At 43.9% G+C, this 16034-nt stretch overlaps 1 protein-coding gene across 2 annotated transcripts; it reads right to left on the reverse strand.

Annotated features, from left to right (window-relative positions):
- Positions 1-294: 294 nt before the first annotated feature.
- On the reverse strand, positions 295-14347 carry exoc3l1 (exocyst complex component 3-like 1). Of its 2 annotated transcripts, none has more exons than XM_071911254.2 (15): positions 14205-14347; positions 11596-11768; positions 11205-11424; positions 9952-10173; positions 9611-9810; positions 8788-9006; positions 8373-8443; positions 7736-7853; positions 6982-7107; positions 5371-5471; positions 5126-5242; positions 3910-4180; positions 2938-3093; positions 2185-2318; positions 295-2052 (listed from the first exon to the last, which is right to left on the reverse strand). In XM_071911254.2, the coding sequence occupies exons 1-15, from the start codon at positions 14245-14247 to the stop codon at positions 1866-1868; spliced, it is 2358 nt and encodes a 785-aa protein (XP_071767355.1). In that variant the 5' UTR covers positions 14248-14347; the 3' UTR covers positions 295-1865. The 2 variants fall into 2 exon arrangements, with proteins under 2 accessions (XP_071767355.1, XP_071767354.1); XM_071911253.2 differs by having other exon boundaries at positions 11596-11774; positions 14205-14332.
- Between the last annotated feature and the right edge of the window lie 1687 nt (positions 14348-16034).

Below are 16034 nucleotides of genomic sequence, written 5' to 3' on the forward strand. Positions count from 1 at the left end.
CCAACTACGTCACAAGCTCTTCTGGTCACGTGACTGAAGTGTTTACGATTCAGATGTATCTTTTTTCATAATTGAACGTTTATGAGATGGTTTTTCTTTGTTGTTGAAAGATATGATTTGAGGGAAAAGAAAATGAACACTACTTATAATACTAGCCAAATATATAAAATATCCAAAAATATATACACATATGGGCCTAAACATATTAAACACATTTTGACCTCCACTAACAGAAAAGCTGTGAAAACCATTAATTTATTCGAATTTTTCAAGATTTTTGTATGAACTTTACACCACCTGCAGGCATACCCATGTAATAATAATAATACTGAGAATCTTTATTTATAAAGCACATATCTAAAAGCAGAGTATACAAAGTGCTTTACAGGAAGGCATAAAAACAAGAAAAATAAAATATATTCGGACGAGGTAAAAATAGGAAACATGTTCAAAAGAAAATAGGTTAAAAGAAAAATAATACATAAATACAATAAATACACCAAAAATAAAATAAAAAACATAAGAAGTAACATAAAATTGGATAAAATGAAAAAACAATTACATAAAAGCAAGTCAATAAAAATGATAATAGTGAATTAGCAGCCTCAGTTCCTCAGGCAGGACGCTTCACAGTCTAGGAGCCCTGATGGCAAATATATATCATAACATATACAACCAATTCAATCCCTTACAGAATGCAAAACAGCCATCAGTACACTATATCCACTGCAGCCTCTTACATTTTTTTTACCACACTGTAACCATCATCGAACTTCCCACTGAGTATAACCAGACATGAGCACAAATGTGTTGCATATTGATTTTCATTTTACACCATTCCATCTGAATATATACACAATGACTCACCGGCTCAGTACAAAATAAACAAGTCATAAGTCAATTCAGCATCTCATAGTTTGTCTCTTCAACAGGAATACATAGAACTGGCTGTATCAGATGCTTTGTGGTTGAATACACTATCTATTTGGTGAGCTATTGCCTTGTGCAGCTTTAATGTCCAAGGTAAAAGTTGGGTCCTGTTACATCATGTCTGTTGCGTAAGTGGCTGAGACCATTACACATAGCAACATACTGGACAGGGTTGGAGCCATTCATGAATTGAATTGAGAATGTATGGTAAATTCCAATTCAATTCCTGGAGTTGGAGTTGGAATTGCACCCAGCTCTAAGGAAAAATAATTGGAATTGAATTGGAATGACAGGAAACAGAATTGAATTCCATGAAATTCCACTTCTAAGACATGTAATCTCAGAGATGTGGTAAGAAAAAAACCAAACTAAAAACTAACATGGAATTTCACACAATTTCATTGAATTAAATTCAACTTCCTGAAATTCCAATCAAATTGCAATACAAGTTTCTTGTAGGTTTTTTCCAAATTCCAATTCCAATTGCAATTCCTCAGCTGAATTGGAATTGATGAGTTCATTCAGGAATTGACCCCAACCCTGAAACTGATTGAGTGTTGCTGTGGTGATGAAGGAGGAGATGTTTACGAGTTTTACCTTTAATTTTATTCGGACATGAAACAGAATTTTGAGAATTTTTGAGAATGTCTTAGCAGCTGAAATTAGGGCGGCGGTAGCCTAGAGGTTTGAGAACCAGAAGTTTGCCAGTTCAAATCCCTGGAACTGCAGGGAAAATATAGGTGGGGGAAAGTGAAGGAGCGTAACCTTCTTCACCAGCTACTGTTGAGGTGCACTTGAGCAAGGCAGTTAAATTTACCAGCAACTAAAGTCCTGCCCATCATAATGAAACAGTAGGGGACCTGGTCGAAGCTCCATCCGAGAACCAAGATCCACCCTGAGCCACAGTTTCAGTTACAATTTCAGTTTCTCTGTAGTCACGCGCACTTGGCAGTAGGCAGGCAGAAGGACATGGTGGAGGGAGGAACCAGGATGTCGGTGAAGATGGGCCGGTATCCTGCAGGGAGAGGGGGGGCGCTCTGCTCCAGCAGGTCCAGCACCGTCCCTCTGATGTCCCTGGAGACGTCCCCGCGAACGTCCAGCAGCATGGACACATGCTCTTCACTGAGGACACAGCAGAAAGAACACATCAGCTCCCTGTTCAGGAATAATCCCTGGACTAGTCCTGACAGCTTAGAGCTTGATGTGTAGTAGCACAAAAAACAAGTAAAATGGTCAGGGGAGAGCAGGGTTCACCTGATGTCGGGGTATTTTGCTGCTAGTCCAGACACCTCCAGAGTGAGCATGCCGGGGTCTTTGAGTCGGATGAAGTCGGCCAGGACGGGCAGTAAGGCCAAAGGGTTCACTTCAGGCACTGACCCTTCACCTTCCTAAACAGAAAGACAGGTACACACAAGGGTTTGACCAATATGTTTTTTTTTTTTTTGGATTGAAGGCACCACTAGCTGATATTTTGTGGTGATACTGAGTACTGAATTTGGCCATTTTCATGCCCCCAAGTACATGTATTCAGTGCTTCCCCCATCATTTTATTCTTGTCAGGGTAAAAACAGCATTTAGACCGTCATGGGACACTAAAACTCTCCATTGAAACCCAGGATGATGCTACTACTACTACTACTACTATAGTAGTACTATAGTAATAACATTAATAGCAATATTAGTGCATACTTGTGTGGAATCTGATCAAAATGTCTCACTAGAATCAATTCAGGTTAAGGTCTTCCCATAGACAAGCAGTGTAGTATTGATCAATTCTACAATAAACATGTAACCAATCAAACTGAATCATATCAGAGGTGGATCACACTAACTGAACCAGATCTGATTTTTAACAAAAGGCCAATATCGGCCCAAGATATCAGCAAACCTATATATTGGTCTAACCCCCGTACAAGTGTTGACACCACCTCAAACACAAACACCATGATACTGCAACTTTGGTTGGTGGCAGTTGTCGAGGAAAAATTCAATAAAGTCCCTCCTCACCAGGCCGTGGAAGATCTCTCTGAACTGCTGGTCGTCCTGAACCATCCGCTGGGCCAGCTGCCTCCTTTCCTCAGCGCTCCGACACACCAGCCTCTTCTGCATTAGCGCCCTGACGTACTCCACCACCGTCAGCCACTGGGACTCCTCCTGGAGACGCTGTAGGGACATGGTGGGCGATAGAAATAGGATTCAGCAGGTATACTTGACCGTACATACTGGGTGTAGACCAATGTATCAGTTTGCTGATATTTGGGGCCGATATTTTATTAAATATTGGATATCCGCCTGTTTTAGAACGCAGTCACCCTACAGTAGCAAGCAGTCTTCCAACAGAGCGCTGTAGGGCATGCGTCTCCAGAGCATTGGCAGCGAGGAACATATAGAAGATAATGAGTTCAATATTGGACCTTTGGACCCTCAATGTACAATCGTTACAAAACACTTGGATTATGCTGCACGAGCTGTTTGGAGAAATCTGAATACTTCAATAGTTTGGGAGAATGCTGAGATGGAACTACTGTTTGGTGGTCCAATGAACTTCAATGGAGTCTTGACTGACACAGAGTTGAGTAGACAATGACTGAATATTCATTTTGGGGTGAACTATTCCTTTAAGGAGCTGCTAATCCACTTGTTTCATTAGTATGGCTTTCAATGGAGGGTTTTAGTGTTCATGAGAATTGTCAATTTTAATCAGAATTCTCCCAATTTTATACATAACTGTAATGAACTAGTAGGTTGCTTTAACATGAGCCATGTTGCATTCCCACATGACTTGAGCTAAATGCAAACAAGCAGTATTAGACCAATATTGGTTATCTTTCTGCCCATTGAGGTTTAACTCAACCAATGAGATTATTTCTGCCTCCAGAGCAGCTCTGCCTCTGAGAAACATTTGTAGAACTAAAACTCCAATCCGCGCTGTGCAGATACAACTGTGCGCATCATAAAAACAGGGCAAAGCTGTGTGACCTGCCGGCAGGGGGGGCGCACACGACCGTACAGCTCCAGATGACGCTCCAGGACCTGGCAGAGTTTGGGCGTGGGGTCGCCCTGGACCAGCCAGGGTCGGGTCAGCAGGCCCGGGAGGAAAGGCTGAAGGTCCAGCTGGAGTTGGTCCATCACCAGGCGACAGGCCCGTCTCACCGCCCGGTCCAGAGCGGCCAGCGGGTTGGGGGGAGTCCGAGAGAACTGGCCCGCTGACCGGGACGACTGCTGCTGCTGCAGGCTCTCTGTAGACGTCCTGGATGAACGGGAGGGGAGAGAGTGCATTATGAGGGGTCCAAGCAAGTAGTGCTGGAACTCAGCGCTGCCTCAAATTGTGCTTGGACCCTGCAATCGGCGCTTGCGGCTTTTTTTTTTTTTTTGGCTTGCTTTTACTATACTCTGTTTTTGTCCCCCATGATGAAATCAGGGGGAGGGACCATGGATCGGCCCCGGTCCATCCATACGTCACACACAATGTCTCGGACGCCACTGGTTGGATTTTGATGAAACTATGGGGAATGATGTGTGTAATTGTTCTGTTCCGGCATTTTCAAAATTACACTGACTGGTCTATGGGGGGCGCTACAACATTTGTTTACTTGCCTGTATCATTTGTGGGGGAGGACATGTTTACTTGTTATTTTGGTGTTATTCTGTAATTCCTTGTCCTTTAAATTTTATTTTATCTATATTACTGATTGTTGACTGTATTGTTGATTGTTTGATTTGAAAAATGTACATTCATGTACATTTGACCCCAAAGGACAGCACAAGAAAGTGTTATTTAAAACACTTTATTGTGGTCCTCAATGGTTTTTATTTATTGTTTACATTTATATTTTTATTGTAAAGCCCTTTGTAACTCTGTTTTGATAAGTGCTCTGTAAATAAAGATTATTATTATGTTATTATTGTTATGAGATAACCATAGATACACAAGGAGAGATGGGCCACTCAATTGGACACATGTGTCTTCCTATGGCAGATAGCTGATAAAGACCTAGGGGTGAAACATTTTGAGTTCAAGTTTCAACTTAGTAACAAATATGTATTATATGTATATATAATATGTATATTGGATGCAGTGTGCGGCATTCTCCATTTTCATTAACTTTGCAGGAGCTGCCATTGACGTTATCCAAACACAAGCTACTGTATCTCTCTGTGTCTTGTCCGCTCTGTCACTCTGCCAAAATCTTACTTGAGGATGATGCAGTTACTGATGGACGCCAGCAGATAGTGGAGGTAGAACTTGTTTTTGTTGCTGCTTGGATCCCTGCGATGCTCTTTCCCAAACTCCACCAGAGCCTCTCGGAACCTGGAGGTAAAGAGAGAGAGAGGAGGAGGAATGGAGGATGAATGAGGGGGGAAAGGAAGACATATTGGAAGCCAATTTCATATATGAGAGTAAAGACTATATGAGAAATAATTGGCACACACACGCACCTGTTTAAAAGGTTCTCCATCTCATATAGTCCCATCTGTATAGTCTGGTCTCGAAGGGATTCTCCGATCATCAGAGCCACCCGGGCGTTCTCCTCCAGCATCTACCACAGTCCAGACCAAAACACAGCCAATCAACACAGAGTAACCAGTACAATACACTTCATGACACATCACTGCTCAACAAATCCACAGCATCACGGCATTCCAGTTCAACCTTACCAGGTGCTGGAAAGCCACTTTCCAACCCAGACTCTTTTATGGAACAAAAACTTCCCACCCATTGGAGTTTCAAGACACTCCCAACAACCCCTTATCTCCCTCTCTAGGAGAGAACTATGTCCTCAGACTTGGAGGTGCTGACCCTCATCCCGACTGTCACAATCAGACGAGATCAAGAAGAAGCCAAAAGGATGACATCATCTGCAAACAGCAGAGATGCCACCGTAACGCCACCCAACTGGACACTCTCTAGACCTTGGCTGCGCCTTGATATCCTGTCCATGAATATCACAAACAAGAGAGGGGACAAGGGGCATCCTTGTCGGAGTCCGATGCCCACCTTGAACCAGTGTGACTTTGCTAAGAACGTGAATACAGCTCTCACACCAAATGTACAGGGACCGAATGGCTCACAGCAGCGACCCCGACACCCCACAGAATAACTCAGCGAACACAGTTGTAAGCCTTTTCCAAAACACATGTAGACAGAGCTAGCAGATTCTCCTGACCCCTCGATTATCTGTGGGATGATAAAAAGCTGGTCCACTGACCAGGAAGAAATCCACATTGCTCCTCCTGAATCTGAGTTTCAGCAATTGGCTGGAGTCTCCTTTCCAGCACCTTGGCATAGGCTTTCCCAGGGAGATTTCAGAATAGTCATGCAATCTCCCTGGGAAAGCCTATGCCAAGGTGCTGGAAAGGAGACTCCAGCCAATTGCTGAACCTATTTGCCTCAGGGAGTTTTTCCTTGTGTGCATTTAGGGTCTAAGGCTGGGGTGCCGGGTAGGTTAGGCTGTAGAATAGGTAGATTGTTTGTCTTGCTAAATCTGCTCTTGCCTACCTTGTGTTTTTCACCATGTTTGTCCTACATCATTTTGTTCACCACTGATTGTGTTTAGCTAGACCTAGCTAGACACATTCTCTGTAAAGTCCTCTGAGACATGCTTGTGATAAAGGGCTATATAAATAAACTTGACTTGACTTGACTTGATTTGTCAGTTACAGGCCACCATAGCTCAAGGGGACGGGACGGGTTGGTGGCTGTATCAGAGGCTTGTGTAGGAGGAGGTTCTATCAGTGTTGTTGCATTTCCTTCTGGTTGCCAGTTATTATTCATTCCACTTTAAGACTTTTTTAAGGTATATTAATGCCACTTTACATCATATTTAAGACCAATTTCAATGCCCAAATAATAGTACAAAAATGGCGGTATCAGAGTGAAACCAACCAAGCAACCAAGGAGATTTCTTACTAAGAAAAATAATGCACTTGAGTCTTGAGTTTTCAAGTCTTTTTAAGGACCAGCAGACACCCTGGTATGAGTGTGTAGGTGTGTGTGTGTGCATGCACGTGCCTGGATCTATCTGCATACAGTACGCATAGCATGTTTACCTGTGTGATAATAGTCGGCAGGCTGGTTTGGTAGAAGCCTTCGTGGTCTGTATCCGGCTCTTGGTCTCTCTGCCAGTCTGTTAGCTCCACCTCTAAAGCCTTGTGCATCCACTCTGATACACTCTTCTACAACAGCAACAACATGGACACACATACACACACTGTATTGAGTTAAATAACATAAATATCAGCATGCTATTCGACACTTCATTGTATCTTTTACAGGGTTCCTACACAGTTACCCTACAATTCCCTACTTTTTCATTTCTTCATTTGATTTGGAAATTTTCTTTGGTGTTGGTTAAGATTTTCCCTTTCCAACTAAGCCATATTATTCTTCACAGCAATAAATTTCAGAGCATGTGAGATGACAAGGGTCTAAAACTACTGAAAATATGGTATGTAGTTTTCCCATACCTTTCCAAACCTTATTAAGACCTGGAAATTACCCAAACCGTGTAGGAACTCTTCTTCACCAAGATACAGCCTGTAATCTGTGTAATCTTTAAAAAAAACTTCACATGCATCAAGACAGGACATACAGACAGAGGGATTAGACACTGTCTACTGTTGCCTCCCGCCCAGGGACTAAGGATGGAAATTAGCTTACAGCTATATGTGGCACAATGTATTTATTGAGCATTGTCCCTGTCAAATAAACAAATAAAATAAAAAAAATAAAAAAACACCGACACAGGTAAACGGACATGGGGTAAACCCTCTGACAGGTTCTATCAGTGTTCAGTCAACTCACCCGAACACTCTGTACATATTTGTTCTGCAGCTGCTCCAGTCCCTCCATGGAGATGAGAGGTCCCAGCTCTTCTTTCTCCATCTCAGCCACCAGCTCTGCATGGCCCATCATGTCTGGGCTGCCGAAAACATGGCTATCAGATCCCAGCAAGCATTTGACAGGCTCCGATGTGCAGGAGGTGACCAAGTTCAGCACCATCCCGAACGAGCACAACATTTTCGTAAAAATTTGTATTAAAGCTGTACTAGGCAACTTCGCAGTTTGGTAGCCCCAGGTTGCAGCGGGAGATAACTGAATTTTTGAAAGTCTTGATGACCCAGAAATTATGTAAAGTTATGTCAGTGTTTTTTTCTTTTGTTATCTTTGCTGGGATTCCCAAGTCAAGTCAAGTCAAGCTAAGTCACATCCAGTCAATGCAAGCCAAGTCAAGTCAAACCACATCAAGCCAGGTCAAGTCAGGCCAAGCCAAGCCAAGCCAAGTCAAGTCAGCTTCCCTATCCCTAAGAGGTAAATTCAGTTGACAGCAGCATCCACATTAAACAAACAGTTTTAAAACACAAAGAATTACACACAGACAGAAACACAAAGAATAAAATACTAAAAACCCTAAAGGTCATGAACATTTGTGGTTCCTCACCTGTTGTAGATGTGCAGCACCCAGTTGAGCACAGCAAAGATCTCTCCACTCTCCAGCTCCCAACTGCTGACCTAGGTGACAAATATCACTTATATGATGAGGTCAACATGAGTTTGCACTGAGGAAGTAGTAGTGAAAAGGTGATAAAACTATGAACTCTAGCTGGTGATCAACACATGGTGAAAAACAACCAATACAAGATTTTTTTATATATACTTTATTAAAAGAGCTTATTTCGGTGTAACATACTGGTTTCATGCTCATTTGTTCAATATTTTTTTTTAAAAAAGGGATCATTAAGATAATACTCTACTCTATTCTAATGTAATGTAATGTAATCTAGTGTACTTGCTGTGGAGACCTACCACTGCTGATCATGGGGCAGCATTGCTTTGTATTTTCTTGGTTCACTGACCTGTGCCAGGTGAGCATGTAAACAGCGGTGGCTGGCCCTCAGGTAGGCTCCCGTTAACCGGTAGTGCAGCGGGACGCAGTGCTCCAGCAGGTGGCGCACGGTGGCCAGGTCGGCCATGATACCGTGCTGGAGAGCGGAGAGGTGGCCCGCCAGGCCCGGACCACGCGTGTGCAGGTAGGACACGCTACGAAACCGCGTGGAAACCGCTTCTTCTAGTACCTGGTAGGTATGATAGGTGGGAGGAGAAAGACTGTAGCTTACAGCAACAAAAACACAGTACAGTTAAAATACTAATATGGGATAGCGATGCTGTATAGCTCTATTCTCATGATCTTGCTTCATTAGTTTGTTTGTTTCTCAATGGTCAGTCCTTTTCTTGAACGTTCACCCACTATCATCTATAGATTACATGTGCATTTTAGACATTTAGACAATGCTCTTATCCAGAACAACTTACAGTGAGTGAAACAGTGGAATGAGCTTCAATTCATGGATCACCAACATTTCAAGCAACCAAAAATGAGGAGTGCCAAGGTCAGGGCCTCAGTGTCTTTACAATATTCTTGTGACCATAGAACGATCATAGAAGAGTGAAGCACTAGATCTGAAACATTGGTATATGGAGGAGCTCTTGAACTGAAGAAACGCAGGAAAAACTTTAAATGATAGAAATTTGGTGGACAGGTGAAACATACAGGGTAGAAAATGAAATGCAAATGGTAGAAAAAGAAATGCCAATGGTAGAAAATGAAATGCAAATGGTAGAAACTGAAATGCCAGTGGTACAAACTGAACTGGCATGTTTGAAGCAGCTGATACTGACCTGGAAGAAGCGTTCTCTCCAGCAGCGAGGTCTCCCGGGGGGCAGGGGTCTGCTGTGGCCCCAGGCCCCTCCTCTCTCCTCCAGCAGCGCTCGGTCCAGGGCCTCCTCCCGCTCTACAATCCTCACCGCCGACACAAAAGGCGTGGGGTTTTGCCGGGCCAGAGCCAGACCGCTGCTCACCACCGCCCACAGCTCCTTACCTGCAATGACGTGGTAGTAGTTGAGGAGGTAAGCATTAGGGTTCAGCTGCTATGGGTTTTTGAAGTGATGCAGATACTTTCGGTCAGTTTGGTTTCCAAAATTTTAAGATGCCTGTCCTCCAATCTATAACATCTCCTTACCCAGGGCCTCCACCAGCCGCCCAACGCCAGAGAAATATTCGGCCACCAGCTCTTCGTCCTCGGCACTGAGGGCGCTTCCTGCCGTCCCAGCATGCCCTGCTGCCCCGTGGAGCTGCCAGAGGATGTCGTCCTGCCAGCGCTCCAGTTCCATGAGCCTGGCGTGGGCCTCCAGGAGCCGCCGGGACTCCACCAGGCGCTCAGTCTCCAACACCATGCTACGCACTGGCAGGAGGATGGAGGAGAGCAAGGGAGGGAGGATGGAGGGATGGGAGTAGGGAGGACAGGGGAAAAGAGAGGGGAGCTTCTGTGAATGAGGGGAGGTGGGGCAAAGACAGAATACACTCTTCCAGCTGCACTACTACTACTGATGTCCTTACAGGATTTCTGGGTTATGAAGTCCTTCAAACTTTCAAGCAATTATCACTCACGGCCACCAAAGTGCGAAGTTGCCTAGTGCAGCTTTAACAAAAAGGGTTCTATATTGTACCATAAAATGGTTCTTTATGCTTGTACCATAGCAGAACCCCTTTTGGTGCTATGAGGAACCCTTTTAGAAAGGCTCTCTATTGCACCATGCTCAAATGGTTCTGCATAGGATTTTTAAGGTGCTGTAGAGAACTATTTAAACACAACATGAAATGGCATTTCGAGAATGTCTTGATTCTGGAACTTGACATATTTCTTGACATTGACTGTTTGGGCAGGACATAATGTGGGGATTGATTATTCAAAAGTGGGTGCGTTGGACCATAGTAAAGATGGAAAGTGGCTCAGAAGAACTGGATGCTAGTAGGCCTCTAGTTGGTGATCATGATAGGGCATCACAACCACCAGTATAAACAAAAATCAGCTATATTCTCAGAAAAGCATTAAAGCCGCAATAAGTGATTTTTCTGACCACTAGAGGGCGACAGAAACCGCAACACATTTGTAAATAAAACACAGCAAAGCCACTGCACTACAGAGGCCTGCAAAGGACAAATGGGAGGATAAATGCTAATAGCTAAGCTAAAGGTACCTGCTGAGATGTGTCGCTGGTTACCAGTCTTGCTTTGCCAGAACTTCATCATCAATCAATCTTCATCAGTTTGATACTACTGATGTATATGATTAATTTAGTCAGAAAGATTTATGTCATTAAAAAGGTGGTAAACCCTAACCCTCCTCTACATCCCTGTTTAAGCATTTTAACTTTTTAAAGTTTATTTTCAGGCATTTCGCTCCAGCATTGTGTCCAGAAGGCAGCGGCTCACCAGAGTAAAGGCGTGGCAGGTTGCTGACGGCAGCAAGGAGCTGACAGTGGTTGACTGACACTTCTCTCAGCGTCTCCAGCGACTTGACCCCCTCTGCGTTTCGGTTGGACTCCAGTCCAGCCTTCCTCAGGGCGTGGGAAACCTCCTTCAGCTCGGCCCTGGCCTCCCGCAGCTGCTCCAGACCCCAGCCCACCCCCTCCAGGTACGACTGCACCACAGACTGGAAGGGAAACAGCGGTAACAAGCAGTATGACGCCATGTTGTATCATGGAGCGGCAGTATCAGAAGCAGTATGGATTCAAAACAATGACCGGCACAGGTTTCTTCTCCAGTGTCTGATTGTGTTCATGTGTACTTTTTTATTGTTGTTGGCAGGTGTGTGTGTTGTCACCTTGAGTCTGGAGTGTATGGAGGTGGTCCTCTGGCTCTCTCTCTTCCTGTACTGGCTCAGTCTCTCCAGATGCTCAGGCCGACAGAAAACAACTGATGCCCACTTCAGGGCAGCACCGCGGGCCAAACACTCCGCCCGCTCCACCTCTGGCCACACCTCTGCCGGCGGCACCACTGCGTCTGGACATGAGGCAGAAATAATCTCATTGGTTGAGTTAAAAAGAACCACAATTTTTCTGGCTAAGTAATGTTAGAATGAAGCCCAGTGAAAAAGACAAGAGGTAAGAGAAGAGGAAGCTGATATTATGAAGCCTAGTGCTCTGCTACTAACTGAAAAAATACAATATAGCCAAACTAAATTATCTAGGTTAGAGGTTCTCAATCCTGGTCCTCAAGACCCAGAGTACTGCTGGTTTTCTATCTTACCAGCTAGTTAATTGCATTCACCTGGTGTCTCAGGTGTAAAATAGACGCTGATTAGATGGCTAGAGTGAAAACAAGCAGGACTCCACTGATCTAGGTCAGCAAACTAGCCAAACTAGCCTATAGCTAGCTAGGAAAGCTAGTTAGCTAGCCTGCTGACCTTCCAAGATCATGAATATCATGGTCATGAATGAATGAAAAAAAGTCATTACCATTGTATGTTTTATTTATATTTTGAGTTCCTTCGTTGCTATTCAAGTTTGCCAGTTAGCTAACTTGCACTCTGAAAAACTGTTGTTCCTTGGCTCCGCCCACTGAGGTTTAACTCAACCAATCAGATTATTTCTTCCTCCAGAGCAGCTCTGCCTCAGAGAAATGTTTGAAGAAGTAAAACTTTGAACTTTGATAAGGTTTAGTCCCAGGGATCCATATGGGAATATTTTTGTTGTGGTTCATTTAGCATTGAATTATATAACTGTACATGAGGAGATAACAGTGGTGAGAGTTAAACCTCAGATTACAATAGTCAGTCTCATACATTCTCTAATTAGGAATAATTTGGAGTAAATTTAATTGAAGTGAAAAGTATTCCTTGTTTTGCTGCGGATCTCTTTTAACCCCCTCAAGGAGCCATGGGTGTCCCTGAACCACTGTTGCCAATTCCCAACCAAACTTAAGACAATATTTTCCATTGCCTCAAAAGGTTTCCCACTCATGAGCTCCTTAAACAATATGAACCATACAAATGATCATTTTGTTTTTGAGCATACTAAGCAGCAACAGCTTTGTTGTTAAGGGAATGTTATACACCATACAACTTGAATCAGTCATTTCTCTCAGTTCTCATGGAGGTACTCTTTTTTTAGCTTGGATAAGTGACGTGCTGCTGTCAGCTCTGTTAGTCAACCAGTCACACAGTCAGTCAGTCAGCGAGACAGGCAGTCAGCTGTGCAACCATCAGTGTCACATGACAAAGTCTCTGTTTGAATTACACGTCTTAATTGGTCTTAATTGAATAATGTACTGGTTAGTGACTCAGCGTAGAGTAATGTGCTGTGCTTGTGACTCAGCACGGGGCAGTTTCTCTGTTTGTGTATGTGTGTGTGTGTGTGTCTGTGAGAGAGTTTATAGTGTTAGGCTGACAATACTGTAACAGTCACAGGTTAGGCATGTATTGCTGAAAGTTCAGATTAGGGTTAGGAGTTGGCCAATGAATGTAGCCAACAAGCCATCCTCACAAAGATAGTCATTCAAGACTCTGTGTATGTGTGTGAGTGTGTGTGTACATGTTTGCATGTCTCAATTACACAAACAGGGCCGTCTCTGTCTCAAGAGGTGGTCATGGGACACTCGGCTATCTCCTACCAACACAAAATCTGAGCCCCGAATATGTCAACATCAGCAATTCTGCCAAACAATACGCCATCTCTCAGGAGGGTGATCAGCCTAATACTGCAGCATCATGGTCCAAGCACACAGCAGAACAGTACAGAGGAAGCTATAGCAGAGAAATCCTGCTAATTAGTGTGCTAATTAGTGAACCGGTTCGACCGATATGTGTTTTTGAAGGTGGATGCTATTCAGTATATATAAATATGAGCATTTTCCTACCAAAAAATGACAAGTATTCAGTGTTTCCCTCAGTGTATTCTTCTTGTCAGGGTGGAAAAGCCTCTGAAACAGCACTTAGACCATCATGGGACACTAAAACTCTCCACTGAAACCCGGACTAATTAAATTCTTTAGTGTTAGCAGCTCTTTAAGGCACCTATTCAATGGCAGGAGGAATTCTGAGATACATTACTGCCTTTAGATAAAGAACTAATTCACAAAAGCAATATTAAACAATTATATGAATAAATACAATGTGCAAAGACAATAAAATGGATGTAGCTGTGGTCAGGAAGGAACCATCATATCAGAGGTGGACGACACTGACTGTCCGATATCTGATATTTAATAATAGGCCAATATCGGCCTGCAAACCAATACATCAGTCTAATTCTTACTGGATAGATATTGAAGAGTTCACTGACATTCATGTCTATCATGCTTTGTTTTGCCTCCAGCTGTTGAGAGACTTTTGGAAGAAGTGGGTGTTGGTCATTCAGCAATGTTGTCAGTCTGTGTGTCTGGCTATGCATGTGTGTATGTGTGTGTGTGTGTGTGTGCCCATCTGCCTGTTACCTTCTGGTTTGTCACCACCATGGTTCTGATCCCCGGCTGACATTGAAGTTCAGTTTTCGTCCGCCCGTCCGCCCGTCGACTCTCCTCTTCCCCGAGGGCCCAGGGTGCAGTGCCGCGAGAGCTGGCTGGAGAAAGACAAGAAGAAGAAGAAGGAGGAGGAGAAGGAGAAGAAGAAGAAGAAGAAGAAAGGGTGGAGGAGAGAGGGCACATATCCATTCTACTGACGGCTTTCCTCTGTTCCCCCCTCTCTCTCTCACACACACACATGCACTCTCTCTCCCAGACACATCCTCTACTGAGAGGCCGGCAGGAAGGGAGGGAGCCGGAGGGGGGGAGGGAGGGGAGGGGAGGGAAGAGAATAATGCTGGAGAGGGGGGAGGGAGGGGAGGGGGGCAGGGCTAGGGAGGGCATAGGGAGATGTGCTGCGTTCAGGTCCTGTGGGGAAGATGGTAAATATGAACTCCCTACTAGAAAATACTGTTCACCTCAGCTTTCAGATGGTAAGTACTACTTGAAACTCGGAAAACTGGCGATGGACTCTGCTTTCTCCGGGGTCCTGAATTCTGACCTCACCAACAAGGAAATACCTGTAGTGAAGTGTAGGGAATGATGGATTCATTTCAAATAACACCAACAAAATTGTCTTAAAAAACTTTTTTTTTTTTTGTTTGTGGTTGACATTACAATGTTTGGTTTCGCTGTAAAACATAAACTCAAATGCATCGTCACTCAATGCATGTGTGTTCAGTGTGAAAAAGCCGATCGGGGGCAGCCAAAGTCTACAGAAAATTCCAATCATGGCGTCTCGACGGCTTCAAACGAGTTCAGCCGCACGAACCCTAACCCAAGTTGTCATTTCGAGCCTTCAGGTCACTACAGCGGGTTTTCCCACAGGACCTGAACGCAGCGCTAGAGAGAGGAGGAGAGGGGAGTGAACCAGAGAAACAATCCAGATGGTGACAGAGGGGAGAGAGAGAGAGAGAGAGAGGGGTGGGGAGCAGTAAGTGGACCTGGTGTTCCACAGAACCACTTGGGAGTTGGAGAGTCTCCTTGACCAGTAAGGAGAAACCAATTAACCACACACTAACAGGAAGAAACAATATATAACGCATAAGCCAGTAAAACCAAAACCCATGGTCCATGAATATTCTTTCACTGGGAGGCACTTTAAAGGTGTCACAGCACTAATTTTTTTACAGTCACGACTCGTTCTTCTAACCTTTTCGCGATATCCAAAATTTAATATCACAATACTGTCCCACCAAAATATCACGATATACGATATTATCGCCGTTCGGCTAAATTACATCAAATTTATTCTATTTTATTAATAATAATAAATAAATTTGATCTTACTATTCAAGCACTGGAGGAAACAATGGCCATTTGGTGCATTATTTCCAGGAAAACGGGCAAAGGGAAAAGGGAACCAACTGGAAGTAAAAAGACACATTTTTCACTATGATTATTTTTATTTTTTTCACTATCCTATCACTAATAGATTTTAGGTTTATAAGTTTAAAAGCTTGCACAATTGTGATCTAGGTGTGGAACAGCGGGCGTCATTCCATTCGCGGAAAATATTGCGATATTTCGCAAATATCGCAATATTTTCCGCGGCCCAAGCCAAGCTCGCAGGGGGGGGCCCATTGCGGTGTGGACGAACCCAGAAATGAAAAGCTTGTTTCTTTCTTTTGTAAACTTGGAGGAACACAGCGGACTATGTCAGTGAACTTCTTCGTCTGATCCTCTGCAGCTGTTCGGGGCAGCCGGTGAGCCGGGCTGCTACTCTACCTCTGAGGGACTCTTTTGTTTATTTGCGGGACCCAG

Source organism: Centroberyx gerrardi, chromosome 4 (assembly GCF_048128805.1).
Source record: "Centroberyx gerrardi isolate f3 chromosome 4, fCenGer3.hap1.cur.20231027, whole genome shotgun sequence".
Lineage (NCBI taxonomy): Eukaryota > Metazoa > Chordata > Actinopteri > Beryciformes > Berycidae > Centroberyx > Centroberyx gerrardi.

Bases quoted from the DNA above. Each gene is read 5' to 3' on its own strand.
- exoc3l1 (XM_071911253.2), bottom strand. From the start codon at position 14,247: ATGTCAGCCGGGGATCAGAACCATGGTGGTGACAAACCAGAAG. The intron at 9,007-9,610 runs GTCAGTATCAGC...CATACCTACCAG, and splicing joins GGAGAGAACGCTTCTTCCAG to GTACTAGAAGAAGCGGTTTC. The intron at 4,181-5,125 runs GTAAGATTTTGG...CCGTTCATCCAG, and splicing joins AGTAACTGCATCATCCTCAA to GACGTCTACAGAGAGCCTGC.